The sequence below is a fragment of the Montipora foliosa genome, chromosome 6 (genome assembly GCF_036669935.1).
Source record: "Montipora foliosa isolate CH-2021 chromosome 6, ASM3666993v2, whole genome shotgun sequence".
NCBI lineage: Eukaryota > Metazoa > Cnidaria > Anthozoa > Scleractinia > Acroporidae > Montipora > Montipora foliosa.
Window position 1 is genome coordinate 6,544,920 of NC_090874.1, and position 16,605 is coordinate 6,561,524.

Genomic DNA, 16,605 nt, shown 5'->3' on the forward strand with positions numbered 1-16,605 from the left:
GAGGCTCCCTTTGATAAGCTCCTGTGTAAACCTAGCGCCCAATCCACTGGGCCGCGTGTAATAGCCTAAGAGCTATCTGAGGTGTCTAAAACCGGGTTAGACAATCCCCTCTTAGCTTTTAATAGCTTTTGTGTTTTTGCAAGGGCCAGACTCTCGTCTGAAACTATACGCTGCAAGGTGTAGTGGTCGCTCTGGTTTCGCTTGTATTTCTGTGGTTGTCTTTTCCGCTATTTTCTTCCTTCTGTCGTTATTTTTCGTGTTGAACGCACGTTATCTTTATTAAAGAAGCGACTGACTAACTTGAAACGTGTCAGATCTCTGCCTGTCTGCAATTATTTCACTCGCGCTTGTTGGATATGAGATGCCTATAGCCAACTCGGTGCTATCACCCTCTATAAATTTTATTTATGTAATCAAATTGTTCCATTCTAATACATGTATATCTTGGGATATTTTGACTAATTTATTAAAAGGCTGCAATCAGAACTTAAAAACGAAACAAGAATGCAATTCCTACAAGCGCTTTTACGAATCTTTCCACAAGAACGACTGTAATAAGCTAAAGATAACAAACAGTAAATGATTACTTGACGGAGGATATGGATTGTGGATCAGAGTACAGTTTATTGTAACGATTGCTGCTCTTCAATAACGCCGTCTGGTTCACATGCTACGAAATCAATCCGACAAGACAAAATGATAGAAAGCTTAACATAAACGAAAAAACGTTTTATGACCCCATGGCACTTGACAAAAAGTATCACGATTTAAGAGGAAAAGTTCAAAACCCTTGATTTTGAGAAGCTAAGCTTGGCCCATCAGTTTACTGTATTATGTAAATTTAGAATACGGGTCCCGCCAAATATATTATGAATCAGATTGGACCTGATAACCACAACGCCTCTAATTGTAGTGTGCAACCAGGACGGTGCCTACTATTGTTATTGCGCATACGTTCCGCGCGTCTCGAGATACCCAGCTTTCCTATGGGTGGTGATTTCTAACACTGGGATATTTTTGCGCGGTTTAAAACCACGTGGAGAAAGCAGAACTCCGCAAGTGCTCTCGGGATCCAAAAAGAAAATTGAGGGCAACCATAAGTTTTTCTGAGACAATGAAGTTTCAATTTGGAAAAGAACGGCTATACATTGCTGTATATTTTAAGGCTACGTTCCCCCCCCCCCCCCCAAATTTTAGCATATTCTGATCTTTCAGGCGAGTAGCTGGGATGCCCTACCACTAGGTCGAAGGGGACTCTTGGAAGCTGGGCCTTTAACTCGCGTTTTCCTGAATGTGAAACCGGCTAATGTCGGATTGAAGTGCGACTAAGGCCCCGTCCACATTTATCCGGATACTTTTGAATCTGCAACTTCTTTCTTTGAGGATTCGCCTTTCGTTCACACGTATCCGCCTTGCGAATGCGCAACTTTTTGAATCCACTCTCGGAGTACGCAAAGAATTTGGAATCGTGTGGACGGACGAATAATCCGATGACGTTACAAAGTCAGATCCAGTCTTTACGGCGTAAATATTCAACATGGCTGCCAACTCGAACGCCTGATAGCTCATTCTCCGTTGACAATAATCACATGGGAGTCCTGGATACTAGAACGAATCCGGATACGAGGGGACGTGAACAATTTTGAATCCGCAGAGAAAAAGGTGCGGATTAAAAAATATCCGTTTACGTGTGGACGTGGCCTAAATTAGGATGCAAGAATAATAGTTCAAGAGTCCTCTATTCCGATGTCACTCCAAGTTCAGCATTGCATTTACAGTGGGCATTGAATATTTCTTGAATAACCTAGGAAAGAGAGATTGAAAGGAAGATTTAATTTCCATTTAAAGTACTGCATTCACACAAATATTCTTTTTTTTCTCAAACATGTTTTCACACCGTCGAAAACATGTTTGCGATTTTATTCATGAATCGTCTACGTTTTGCCATGCAATAGCTAAAATCATTTCGGTTCGCGTTCGATTGTGCAAATGAGGGATTGCAGGTGAGTCACATCCCGCTTGTAGTACAAGAAACCTTGAAATATGATCCTTTCCTTCTCTGAGCGTCTGTTCTGTCCTTATGGAAATTTGAGTTATCCGAGATTCAGTGATCCAAATTTAGCTGATGTGCGAGCTGGGCATCATGGATCAGAATCAGTGTACTTTTAATTATTGACATGACCGAGGGCCAAATTTTTCCCGTCCGGCCCGACTTAAAACTCAGTCAATAAGCATTTTATGATATGGACTCTTAACACTCTTCATGAGCACTCAAGGTCATACGAAAGTCCCTCTATCAGTGACAAACAACGGCGGAGACAAAAGAGCGAGAACGAGCCCGAATACCGCGCACCTGTGGCTCAGTTGGTTGAGCATCGGGCTGTCATGCGGGAGGTCGCGGGTTCGAACCCCGGCCGGATCAACACTCAGGATCTTAAAATAACTGAGGAGAAAGTGCTGCCTTTGTAATTTGATCTGCAAATGGTTAGACTTTGAAGTCTCCTCGGATAAGGACTATTAACAGTAGGCCCCGTCTCACAAATGTCTTCTATGTTCATAAGTTCCCTGTGGGACGTTAAAGAACCCAAACACTATTCGAGAAGATTAGGGGATAAAGTCCCCGGTGTTGTGGCTGTCCTGTTGTCTCCAGCAGAAGTGGCCGGCTTGGCGGTGATGTCTCTAAAAAGGCTTGTGGTGTATGAGGCCACCTAAGCAGAAACAGCCACAAGTCAAAAAGGGACTTTGCCGAGTGCTGGAACATGTAGATGTAGATGTAGATGAATAAAGAGACGACATGATATTGAGTTGCCTTTGCCGCGCACAAATTATGGCAAGCGTGCTTTTTGTTATAGCGGAGCACTGTTATGGAATAGTTTGCCCATCAGCTTGCGAAAATCAGACTCCCTAGAATACTTTAAAAGGGAAATTGACCAACTATATAGTAGGTGCCGGTCGGGCTCCCACACGGCAATCTTGTAAAACAGTGTTCATTGTAGTTGTAATGGAACTTTTTATTGTAATATATACCATAGTTATTAACTATGTATATACTGAAGGTCTTACCGTGTATAAATAAATAAAGTAAGTGACGAGCAGCGGAAGAAAGAGAAAGCATGAGCACGAGAAAGCTATATTTTTTGGGCGCGGCACCGCATGGTAAAATTTTCGTGTGAAAACAGAACAATTACAAGGGATAATAGGCACCTATACAAGAAATTATAGGGTATAGAATAGAAGGCATCTCTGGAGATGTGCTCGGCACTTCAAATATTGATACCGTGCAACGATTATGGAGTGCCGCGTGCCAATGTTTGTGTGTAAAAGGGGTTTTAATAAGTAAGAATTATAGAGCTCAGCTTTTGGGCTTGCCTAAATATATAATGATATTATTTTCACAAAGAAACCCCTGGGCCCAGTGTAGCTCTAATGGGATTTGTTTCTTTTAAGACGTTTTTTACCAAACAAACATAACCAGTCTAGGTAAATATCTTTTAATTATAAGGCATTTCACCCTTTAGTAATTTCGGCCCATTTCTATAGATCAAAACATACCATCTGGTCAGGTTTGGAAGATATTGGTTCATATAGTAAACCAACAGAACTGGGTATTCTGCTATCCACACTTCATCCAAGTTATTTGCCATGCTCACCACCATCAACTTTGCACAGCGCCCAGTGGACATTTTTTTTATTACTTTTGAAACTTTCCAGATTGGCGTGTCTTTTAAGGCCTGAAAGAACAAAAGAATGCAAATGAATGAAGGGGTAGTTTCTAAAGAAACTGTGGTGCTGCGTCGGTGGGGAAGTAGTATACAAAAATTTGGTTTTATCACACGCACGCACGCAGTACACACGCACTACAAATTTTCCGCGATTTCAATTTCTCCGGCCAAGACAAACTTATTTTCACCATGGACATTACATCTCTATACACAGTCATTCCTAATAGCGAAGGTCTTCAAGCACTTAAACACTTTTTCGATCAACGCACTGTCAAAGAACCTAGCTCGGAAACGCTCCTCCGCCTTGCCGAACTAGTTTTAACGCTTAATTGTTTTTCATTCGCCGGCAACTATTACAAACAAATTAATGGTGTAGCGATGGGCACAAGAATGGGACCTAGCTATGCCAATCTTTTTGTAGGATATGTTGAACACCAATTTTTTAGTCAGTACAACGGCCCCAAACCTGAACTCTACGGCCGTTACATCGACGACTGCATCGGCGCTATTTCATCCAGCAGAGAAGAACTCGATCAATTTATAACCTCCGTCAACTCTTTTCATCCGGCTCTTAAATATACCTGGGAAATTTCGGAAACTTCATTGGCTTTTCTAGATATCAACGTTTCTATTAGAGGCAACGTGCTATGTACTAGTGTGCACTACAAACCTACTGATTCACACAGTTATTTGTTGTATTCATCGTCACATCCATCACATGTCAAGAACTCCATCCCTTATTCTCAATTTCTTAGACTTCGACGTCTATGTAGTGATGACTCCGATTTTTCCAGCAAATCAGAGGAGATGTGCCAGTTCTTCGAAAAACGTGGCTATCCTGCCTCTGTGGTCAAAGCGGGCCATCATCGCGGCCAACAATTTGATCGACAGTCATCACTACAAACGTCACAAAAAGATAAGAATGACAGAATTCCATTCACCCTCACTTTCCATCCTCATAATCACGCAGTCAAAAGCATCATTCTTAGTAATTTTAAATTACTCCAAAATGATCCCGAGACTGGTAGAATCTTTTCGCAACCTCCACTTATTTCATTCAAACGCGACAAAAACGTAGGCAACTTTTTAGTTAGAAGCGCGCTCAAAACTAACGAGCAACCCGGCACTTTCAAATGCGCGCGCTCACGATGCAAAACTTGTCTTTTCATTGTTAACACTAGCAAGGTATCGGGACCTAAGCGATCTGTTAAGATCACCGATCGTTTCACATGTACCTCCGCAAATGTCATTTATTGCATAACCTGCACGTTATGCAATAAATTATACATTGGTGAGACAGGTAGACGACTAGGTGACCGATTCCGCGAACACCTCGATGTTGAGAAGAATGACAAGGATGCATCCAAGCCAGTCGCTCGCCATTTTAATCTGCCTAACCACTCCAAAAAACACATGGCTGTCTGCGGCCTTTCCCTACATCTAGGTACGACGGAAAGCCGCAAGAATCTGGAACAAAAATTCATCTTTCAAATCGGCACCCTTAATCCTCACGGTATTAACGAACGCTTTTCATTTAACTAATATATTTCTATTTTTCACGTTGCCATGTTACCACCAATAGCGTAGCTCCTACTCTACTATAAAAACTACACGTAACCCATAATCCCTCGATTCGCTCTGACGAAGGGCTAACGCTCGAAACGTCAGCTTTTAGAATCTCTGTACGGTGGCCAATTTACATTATCAACTCCGTTGATAAAACCAAAAGAATGCAAGACTGGTTGTCAGAATGATGATAATGTTAATATTGAAGAATGTGATAATGCTGCCAGTTGTGTAGCCTGCAGATTCTCAGATGGTCCAAGCAGGTCACTCTTGACGCACTCGTGACAAGAGCGACCTCGACCCGGGACCGTCTGAAAATCAGATTGAGCCAAAGTCAATCGGTTCCTCATTGGCCCATAGTTTGAAATGAAAATAAATGCACTTTATTCTATTATTTAACATTTATTCGCCGAAGGCTAAGTGATTATCGGTGAATATTCACCGAGACGAAGTATAAGTACACAGGTGATTATTTCAAAAAAGAAAAAAAAAACATTTCAACGCGAAATCATCTTCACTTACAGTGGCAAAACTACTGGCAGCCATTTTGTCCGTCGAGGTGATTATCGGCTGATAATCCGAGATAGCGAGCCAATGAGAGCGCGCGATTTTGTATAATCACCTGTGTATTTATACTAACAACAGTTAATATTCTGCCAGACATTCGCCATCTTTAATATCTGACCAACAACGACTTGGAAATATGTCAGTTACTTGGCAATAGGTGAAGGAACAACAAAATGGAAGTAAGAGCCCTAGACGGGAATGAAGCCTACCACCTTTAAACTCAGGTCAGATACTCTGACCATTGAGCTACAAGATCTAGGGATCAGGTAGGACATTTAACCAGGCCCTTGGACTAAGTGTCACAATTCTCTGAGAGCTCCACAAAGTGTCCCGCTGGTGAGCTTCATATGGTTATATGATTCAAAGTTGACGCCGGCAAATTGAAGTAAGTAACTGTAAAATCCTGGAAACCTCAATAACAACCAATTTCATTAAAAAAACACAACCATATTTTCTTACCACATTGATGTCGTTAGTAAAAGAATTATCAAAGATGTTTGATTTGACTGGACCAGGACAGATGATCTGGACACCGATGTTGTACTCTCCCAGTTCCATCCGAGCAGAATCGAAGAAGCCCTAGTGGAATGAATAGCTATTTCAATTTTCTTTCACACACAGTATATACTTATAATCAAATGAAGACAAGAGGCTAAAGGTGGCCTATTCTCTGGCTGCATCTTTAGTTGTTGAGTAGTTGTTGCTTGTAGAGCGTTTCCATGTGACATCACGGCGGCCATGTTGGTGTTCCAAAATAAAGAAATGGCGGCCATGATGGTGTACCAAACTAATCCTCCGGGATTGGAACTCTATTTTTATGCAAATACTTTCTTTTGTTTCAGGGATCCAATATGGCTGCTCGTCACGTGAGTGAAAACACTGTATTTGTGGATCAAAGGCCAGTAGTAACTGATGTTGCTAAGAAGTCATATGAGCAGCCTGATGTTTTGCATAGAGAAAAACAATAACACTGACCATAGTATAAATTCCTTGACCTTTACATATGCAACTGATTATACAACATGTAAAAGGTCATAATAAAAAGGGCAACTAATGCTTTAACAATTTCAGAGTAACGCTCCATTTTAAACTAAGACCGAAATTCTCTGAGGCTGCCACGCTAGGTCTATGACGTCATTGGCTTAAAAATACACCCGTTTTTCGTTTGAAATTCGATTGCGTTCGATTGAACAAAAAGTTCGGTAATCGAACGTTCGATAAGTTCGATTGGCAAATTTTTTGGTGGGTTCGATTATGTTCGATTACCGAACGCAATCAAAATCAATCGAACGATTGGCGTTCGATTGAGTTCGATTAGTTACGCCGGGTATAATGAAAAGATCTTCTTGTCCTCCTTTCCTTGGGCTGCACTGGATTTTATAGCTTCTTGTTTTCTCCAACTCAATTTGACCCTCTTTGCACTCTGGCCAGGCAGGTACAAAACACAGGTCATAGGTCTTAGGTCACAAGTCGCAGGTCATTGTTTTAGGCCCCTTTTTTTTTTCGTTTACCGTCGAATGCGTTTCCTCAGTGATATTGGGTCGGTCGGTCGGATTGCAAAAAAAAAAACCATAAGCACTCTCCGAATCGGAGGCCTGGTACCCCAGCATCATAGCTGTGGAGGCAGGAAAACAACAAGACGTGAACCCAAAATCAATATGGCGGAAAAGTTGGTGGATGTTGTTGCAAAATTAAGACAACGTAAGAAAAAGGATCAACCACCGAAACTCCTATGCGACATAAAAATGGCTTAAAAACGTCGATGGGTCGGTCGCAGGACGCTAAACGGAGAAAAAAAAAGGGGATGGCCTTACCAATACAGAAGCAACCCTAACCATTTACTAATGCTAACATTATAGGCCTAAAAAACTGTTTAGGCCTAATTGGGTCTAAGGTTAGCTTTATGAATGTTTAGGATTCTTTCTGTGTTGGTAAACCAATGACCTATAACTTGTGACCTGTGACCTGTGTTTTGTACATGCCGACCCTGGCCATATGGTATACAAAGCACAATACCTCTCCAGCTACTCATGAAACATACATTGCTGTATTATGATATTCTACTTTTAAAAAACATTTTTAAACATTTTTTAATCGTTTTACCCTCAACTCAATCATGACATTCATTTCCCAGACAATATCATTGCAATAGATCATTTTCGAATTCTCACATCTGGACTGGATCTAGCATAAAACCGAGGCTAATGCAGGCAAATTAATTTACATTTGAAAAGATTTGCCCGTATTAGCCTCCATTTCATGCTAGATCCAGTCCAGCCGTGAGAATTCGAAAAATGGTCTATTGTGAAAACTATACTTTTCTCTGTAATTCTTCCACTCACATGCAATGCAAATTTGCTGGCTGAGTACATGGCTGTCAAAGGGCCACCTGTAAAAGTAAATTTTAAATATTTGAAAAGTTATTTTTTTTCCCTTCTATCTATTCAGCTTAACACAGTCAACATTTTCAAAGCATTTAGCGCCAACATGATTTATACGTTTGTGGTTTAAAAAAACGATACTGGCATTGTGGTGTCTTTTTACCGCTTGCTTCTTCTTTGTTTGAGAAAACATTCCAGTGCCATTTGGTTTGTGTCTTTGTCAGATATTAAAATTTACTTTATCCCTCAGATAGTACGCACGCCGTGTATGGCTAAATTAGCGGGCCGTATTCTGCAGTACAACCCGGCCCTCTGTATGGCCCGCTAAATTTGAAACTTCGATAAAATGTTATCTAACCAATTTTACATGTTGTTTCTTGAAACAGATTTCGTTTTTCGGATTTTGACACGGCAATCTTTTTGGGAGTTTTTAAAACCTTTAGCTTGACTTCAACTAGTTTCCTTTCCCGCGTGGCTGATTACCACTTAACAAATAGATTCCGTGTTGCCGTGCGTCTGTTCAGTAATAGATCACAGATGACGTCAAAATGTGATCTTAATTTTTCCCGTTGATCTTTGGCCCAAGCGCAAAAAATCAACGGGAAAAAACTCGGTCGGTAATTTTAGAGTACGGACCTACTCAGCCGTTATTTGTGTGGTCACGCAACGCTCCTCCCCAAACAAGGAGGAGCATATATAAACATACCATTTCCAGAAGTTAAACCTCACTATTTTGAAGTTAGTCAACAGCCGGATCTCTCCACATAGGATGCTTAGCCAGGGTGCTATTCCTCTATCCAAGGTGTTCTCCACACAAGGAGGAGCGTTGCGTGACCACACAAAGAACGGCTGCGTAGGAGACTAACCTCGACTTGGTTAGTAAGAGGTATGCAGTGGTATCAGTTCCTTTTAGCTGTCAGCATACTGATAAATGACTGTCCACAAAATAAATAAATAAATAAATAAATAAAATTATTATTTTTCAAGTCATCTTTGTGTGATTTCAAAACTTCAGAACACCTTGGATAGAGGAATAGCACCCTGGTTGAGCATCCTATGTGGAGAGATCTGGCTGTTGACTAACTTCAAAATAGTAAGGTTTAACTCCTGGAAATGGTATGTTTATATATGAGTCCACGTTTACTGACAAGACTCAGTACACTCAATTACCATACTTTCCCGAACCACTGCTCAGAACAACGATGTCTCCTTCCTGTCGCTGTATCATGTGTGGGAGAACTGCCTTTGTCAAAGAGATCGTTCCAACAAGGTTTATATCCAAGAGAGCTCTGTCTACTTCAAGAGGCGTTTCCTTTATCCAGGAGCCTTGTCCTCGGGCTCCATTATTGACCAAAATATCAACCTACAATGGAAATAAGGATAAAATCTATGCCAACTTTAGTTGAAAAATTAGTGTTTTATCATGAAATAATTCATTAAACATACCTTGGATTTAAGCGTAGCATAAGAAAGATACTCGAGACATGAAGATCCTTAGCAGCTAGCTCGAGTTCAACTATCACCTGGAATTTCCATTGGTGATGAAGGTCACTTTTTTTAATCAGATATTTAGCATTAAATAGCATAGCTTAAATTAGTGGCATGATCAAACTCTTCTGCAATGTAGTGAGCTAATTCAGAGAGTACCCATAGAACTTGAAAACCCTTAATGTAATATGGAAGCTTTACTCAAAGTGCATCCATTTAAAACTACAGACGGGAGTTTGAGCTCCTCCTCACGCCCTATTTTAGGTATTTCATTGGGAATAGGTGTCGTAGACTTTCCTGAAAAACCATTACCAGGTTTTATTTTCTTTCTTTTTGTTGCTGAAATTCTATTATTTTCTGACAATGCGGTTTATGATATTCTCGTAAGAGGACGGGTCTGGGACCGGGGTAGGCTCGATTTCCGCCGCTCACTCGAGTTCGGGTATCCTCCCCGAGAAGAGACGGCGCCGAGATTTCCGGAGTGAGCGCTGGCTCATTTCCCGAAACAGCGGCTGGTAATCGAGCCTAGGACCGGGGCCCTCTCTTATGGGAACACAAAGAGTGGCATTGTCAACAAATTTGACGAGCTGGTACCAACTAAAATTCAAATGACATATCAGTCATTCACCATGATAATATTGCGGGAAAAGAGGTCAGACACTCTACCACGCATCATGTCCCTACAGCTCCCCCTTTCTAATAGCATGATTGCTCTTCAATCTCCTCAAGATTCTATAAACGTAGACATGCCATGAAGCAGGACCTAGATTTGAATCGTGGATCATATTCCACGCTTTTTATTTTTTAAAACTTTGCTGGATAATTAAGTACTGTATTACCTTGATAATTGCTTTTGTTCACCCAATTTACCTTTCCAAAATGCCTGATAACATCATTAGTGAGATTTTCATGTGTGTCAAAATGCAACAAGTCCAGAGGAAGGACAAGGATATCTTGATCTTTTTTAAATGATGGATAAAGAGCACTGGAAATGTCTGTAAAAAAAATATATAGAAATAATTCTTAAGTGAAACCATTGCTATTATTGCTATTTTTTATTAAATCTAATAAATCTTTGTTAGTCTCTTTGTTAGGGCCATGTAACATCATTTGTATTTATAATTTACATGCGCCCCCTAGATGAGCCATTGGAAGCTCTTGCAAAAGTTGGATAATTTACGCGCAGTGTATTATGGGAAGAATACGACCCATAAGACTTTGTAAACTTAGAAAATTTGGCTGCCATCTTGTTTTTTTAACATTTTAATGCCTTGCTATCTCCATGGATACCACATGTAATGCGCGTTTGTGACCCCAACAATAGGGGGCTTTAGCAACTACGACGGGAACGGCAACGAGTACATCATCTCAAAATATAAATTCGCGTTATTGTAATCACTTCGCGACTATTCCAAGCTTTTTAACATGACAATGCTGTGGCAGTCCCTCAAGAATGAAACCGATATGCTTCACACTTAATTTAGGGGAGAAAATGACGCAATGAATCTGGAACGAGCACTAGAACGACGCAACAAATTTCCTTGTGCTTATGCTGCGTTTCGTTTTCACACGACGCAAGCGAACTCAAGCGAACAAAATTGATCGTTGTGCTTATGCTTGCGTCAACCCCGTTTTCACGGTGAAATAAGCGGGTCGTATGCTTTCGTTTGTGCTTGCGTCGCTAGTGAAAACCAGGCTTAAAGCTCCCGAATGCTAAAAGAGTCGTGCGAACGTATTCAACAACGTCAACTGATTTGTCAACAACGCTGTTCATCACTGAGGGAAGCAGCATTTTCCTTTCACGAGCGATTTGGTCTTGGTTTTACTCAATTATCCGATGCAATGTCCTAGCCTTACTACTTTCTTCTGAAGCACTATGCGTTTTTCTCGGAAGTTTAGTCCCTCTGGAACAGACAATTCGTGGTTTTCCTGAATGGATCGCTCCACATCTTTATTACGCTTGTATTTCTGTGGGTCTCCCTTTGTGATTCTGTTCGCTAATGTCTGCATCTTTTCGTCCGTAAGGGTTCCGAGTTGACTTTCCGTCTAACTGTCTTTCCAGTGTTTTCAATTCTTGTTCCAGGTATTGGGTGTCTAGAGAGGTAGTCTAGAGGTTCTTCATCACCCTTTACTGGTTCTCACAGCAGCTCATAGTCAACGTGGCCTACATCTCCATAACCCACTATTCGATTCTGGGTGGAACGTTGGCTTTCGCTTTGTTGAACAAAGGTAAAAGTCACCCGATTTACAGAATGCTGAGAGACAGAAAGAGCACGTGCCCAGTGTCAGCAAACTAAATGAGCCCGTTGTCATAATGCCAGCAAAAATACGCGGATGGTTGGGCTTCTCTAACTCATTACCGTTCAACTCAAACTTCAACTTCAAGGTAAGCCTCATTTACTTTTCGTTTTCTACCTCGTTACGGCGCTGAGAGATACGATCGATTAGATTTCGAAGCCAACACGGACATGAAGAAAAGTTTTAAAAGAGATCAGTGCAATATCAATGGAGTTCAAAATGCTAGTAATAATTCTAGTTCACAGAGAACACAGAGTTTGCATTCTCAAAGGTCGGAATCATAGGCTTTTTTGATTGCTTGAACGTGTGGATTTCGCTATTTCTTTTTTAGCATTTCATCACAGTCCAGGGTGCTAAAGGAATTTTTTCGCCATTTTGGCTACCTAGCACAGTATTCCGCTTTCAAATCGTATTCTCTGGCACCAAGAGTGGCAGAGAATGAGTCTCTGACGAAACTTAGGGTGCGTTCGATTGACCCTATTCCGGAATAAGAATACGCGGAGTGATGATTTAAAACGGCGTTTTGAAGCAACAAAGATAATAAATATATGTTTAAAATATCATTTTAGCAGGTGTTTGACAATTGTAATGTGAATCTCCGTAAAAGCGAAGGATTTCTAACTTCTATTTCAAGTATTCCTATTCCTGAATACGGTCAATCGATCGCACCCTTAAGCTAATGCAAGTTTATACACGTGATATCCATGTCCGTGATTCAAAGATTCTTACCGACGCATTTTTGCTTAACTCTCTCCAATTCTTCTTTCCTCCTTGCTGAAAGAACCAACTTACTGCCACATTTCGCCAGTTCGTAAGCCAAATATTCTCCGATTCCGCTTGAAGCACCCGTTATCCAAACCACTTTCCCTTTCAATGCAACAGTGGCATTTTTGCCAAACATTTCGTAAAACATCAACAGAAAATCGGCATCCTGGTAAATTGCAAGGAAAAAACACAATAAAGGCAAGACTACTGCTAGAATTAAGAGCGTGCGACCCATTGCTAAAAAGAATTCAAAAATCCAATTTTTAAGTTGGATTGAGAGAGTGTTTCAGAGATACACGTGGGTCGTTTCTGAATATGTGACAAAGAAACGGCTGACACTTTCGACTACACTCGAAAATAACAAACAAGGACACGGGAGAGCAAATTGTTTTCCCATTTCTGCGTCGCTAGGAAAAAGGGATTGAAGATGGAAAACTATAGGCCTGTCTAAACGATGATTGCTTTGCGGTGACCAGCTCACATTGAGCGTCACTTCGGTCGCCAGAAAAGAGATTCCTCGGCCTAGAGAAATTCTTCAGGAAATTTTCGAATTTCACCATCATCCGTTCGTTATCTTCGTCATTAGGGACCTTAAGATCTACGACGATGATGTCCACGACAGCGCCATAAAACGATGATATTATTGGTTAAAACAGCATAAATAATCGTGCTGCACGTGCGGCACGGATTTTAGCTCATATTTTTGCGGTACTCTTCAAACGACGACGTAAAATCATCAAATTTTAGGTTTTGACGACAACGACAACGTGAGCATTTTTCAGTCCGAAACTGCTCGTACCTATTTATTTTAAGGATACTTCACGCACATTGTACGACGCGAATGAGATGAAATAATCACGAAAAGACAATTATTTATACCATAGTAAAGTTATATTTTGAGGCGATGCTTTCGTCTACGTCGCCGTCGTAGATCTGAAGGTCCCTATTAGTAAATCTTGCAGGCGGCCGAATCTCAATACCTGAATGAGTAAAATCAATAAAATCAGTAAAGTCAAGTAGAAAGCCGAAGTCTATGAGGTTCTCATGTAAAGAATTCCATTCCTTAATTAACTGCACCCCAATACAGACTTTGGCATATGCCGGCACATTCTACAATGGAAAGTTAAACAAGTAAAAATTTGAGTGTCTCAGGAGAAAACACTTTCGAATGGACGAAACTGTTAAGCCCTGGCCAAACTATCGAACGAGGTTGGATCCCACATGCAACATTGTTGGACGTAAATGTTGAGGTTAATAGCAAAACACTATCCAACATTGCTTGACGAAACTGATTCAAGTTCAAGTTGGCGCTGAATTTGAGAAACGAAATCCGCTCATAGCGTTTATGCTACTGGAGGTGTTTGAGGACAGAAATTACGGATATGATTCAAGAGAGGAAAAACCAAAGAATCTTTAAGAGAACGTCTATGTTCACTGCTAAATACGTCTGCGTTTAGGAGATGATGAGAATGAGCACAGATCAGAAAATTTAAACGCTTTTGAACCAGACATCTCCAAACAGAGCGATCATGATTAAGGGGGCTGAAAGTGTCCCACAGGCAAAGCCTTGCTTCATACTCGCTGATCAAGCCCAGGTGATCTGGTGACGTAATTTGGAGGACTGGGAAGAAAAATGTTAACGCCGTATCCCACAACCGCGCGCGGCCTTAGGTTTTGTTTCCAAATTTCCTGCAGTATTTCCATCGCCAAAACTCAACAGATCATTCCGTGTCTCCCACATTTCCTGTTACTAAATGAACATTCAAGATCTAACCTCACCTCTGCCATGTTGAATTCGGAAATAACATTCAAGGCCGCGCGCGGTTGTGGGATACAGCGTTAAAATTTTTCTCCCCAGTCCTCCGAATTACGTCACCAGATCACCTGGAGGTTTCTCAATTCTGGCTGTTCATCAACATCGGCGGCGTCCCCTTGGTCCCAGTCCACCATCTTTGTTGCAAATGATGCTAGAAGCCTAGACTTGAAATTAACATAGCGATTCGTGATTGGCTAGCAGCGCGAACGTGACTCGATTCAGGACAAAACATTGCAACATTGTTGCGTCGAGCAAAATCGTTGGGCGTGATGTTTGATCAAAGGCAAACTCCATCCAACACTTGATCGAACAAAAATGTCGGATGAACATCTTCCAACATGAGTGGCCAAACGGTCCAACAATGTGGGATCGAGCAAAGTTGGAGCGTTGAATCCAACTTTGTTCGATAGGGCTTTATTCTGGTGGTTATGAAGATGGCGTACAGCTGAGCGGCACTCCTAGCCGTTGATCTTGAGATATCAGAACATTGTCGTCCCAGATGTTATAAACGGAAACCGGAAGTTGGATGCTTCGCTTGAAAGAACGTATGTCCAAGACAACGAAACTTCCGTTGTATGGTGGTACTGAGATAAATTATCGCCGAAAAGGGAAAAAATACCAACGTAACATTAATTAGGGACCTTCGGATCGCAGGACGAGGACAACTACGAGTACGAGTTTACAGTTCTGAGCATGCGCACTTCAAAAATAGCCTGCGAATACAGCCGCCTCTCATCGCTATCGCATGGGGAGCGGTCAATTAAGTATGTATTGTATTGTATTGGGCTGATCAGCGAGAGGGGCGTCTGCGATTCGGAGCCAAAAATTCCACATTGATGACGTAGATTTGTCCGGATTCTGGTCAACGAATTCTGATTGGGGCGTTGGGATCTTTAGCATAATTAGGACCTCTGATATTTAATTTTACGCTCGAACATGTAAACATGTCGGCGAACGCGACAGATTCTCGTCCTCGTATTCTTGTCAAGCGCTGTATTGTTTAGTTAGCGGTGACGATGTCTTTGTGAACCTTCCAACGGGATATGGAAAGTCTTTGACTGTTGTTGCTGGAAAGAGGAAATCTCATTGAAAGAAAGTCTTCGCGATGCACTACCGCCAGTTCTGCGGATTTCATTTTCCAGGTTACCGCTATCCTCTGTCGCTCCTCAAGGAGCTTTTTACAGGAGGGACAACAAAACGGCTTCTTCAGAGAATAAGAACTCTACTTCGATGGTAGAAAGTCGAACAAATATATGCTGATGTCCGATCTCACCCATAGATCCCTTGCTTGTAAAGCGCGTTTGAATATGATAATAGAAAATGCGCTATATAAATTCATTACCATTACCGTCACAATTGTTGAAGATGTGTCGGATTTTTTTGAGATGATCGGTGACAACTGATTTTAAATCTGTTACATCTGTTCTCACGAAATATTCGCCTCCATATTTTGGTTCCACTTTACAGAGAATACAATACTTGCATTCATCGTTATGAATATTCATAGCTCTCGACTCAATCGAGTCCACCATTGTGAACACACAAGCAAACTTATGCAATTGCGTACCTAAAAAATTCAATTATGCAAAGTTGTCGCCTTGATACCTGCGTCATCAGTATGGAATTTTTGGCTCCGAATCGCAGACACCCCTCTCGCTGATCGGCCCAAGCAACGGTTAGCGATGAGAGGCGGCTATATTCGCAGCCTATTCGAAAAATGTCGGCGTCCAAACCTTTTGCGCATTCTCAGTACAGAAGACTCGTACTCGTCCTCCGATCTAAGGTTCCTATTAAAACTGCAACCAGTTTCGAGCGCTTCCTGATTTTGAAAAAAAAAAACCTAATAGGTTTGTTAATCCATGCAGAGGAGCGAAGAGTCTAACTTTGAAATTCTTTGCTGTTCGTATAGTGTTTGCTGCGGATAATCTCATCAACTCCCATTTTCGTACCCAGACTCCGCTTTTCTTTTGGTCACCGCCAAGAACACGAACTCTGGCCAAAG

The 16,605-nt window shown here is 41.3% G+C and overlaps 1 protein-coding gene across 1 annotated transcript; it reads right to left on the reverse strand.

The window, feature by feature from the left end:
* Nucleotides 1-603: 603 nt before the first annotated feature.
* Nucleotides 604-13,140, reverse strand: LOC138008604 (dehydrogenase/reductase SDR family member 7-like). The gene is made up of 7 exons (XM_068855931.1): nucleotides 12,752-13,140; nucleotides 10,595-10,719; nucleotides 9,407-9,599; nucleotides 8,198-8,244; nucleotides 6,315-6,434; nucleotides 3,553-3,731; nucleotides 604-1,804 (listed from the first exon to the last, which is right to left on the reverse strand). Exons 1-7 carry the CDS (start codon nucleotides 13,020-13,022, stop codon nucleotides 1,750-1,752), a joined length of 990 nt encoding a protein of 329 aa, XP_068712032.1. The 5' UTR covers nucleotides 13,023-13,140; the 3' UTR covers nucleotides 604-1,749.
* Nucleotides 13,141-16,605: the final 3,465 nt, after the last annotated feature.

Coding starts and splice junctions, on each gene's coding strand:
- LOC138008604 (XM_068855931.1), bottom strand. CDS start 13,022: ATGGGTCGCACGCTCTTAATTCTAGCAGTAGTCTTGCCTTTATTGTGT. Junction 6,435..8,197: donor CCAGCAAATTTGCATTGCAT/GTGAGTGGAAGA, acceptor TCATTCCACTAG/GGCTTCTTCGATTCTGCTCG. Junction 1,805..3,552: donor CTTCCAAACCTGACCAGATG/GTATGTTTTGAT, acceptor TCTCTTTCCTAG/GTTATTCAAGAAATATTCAA.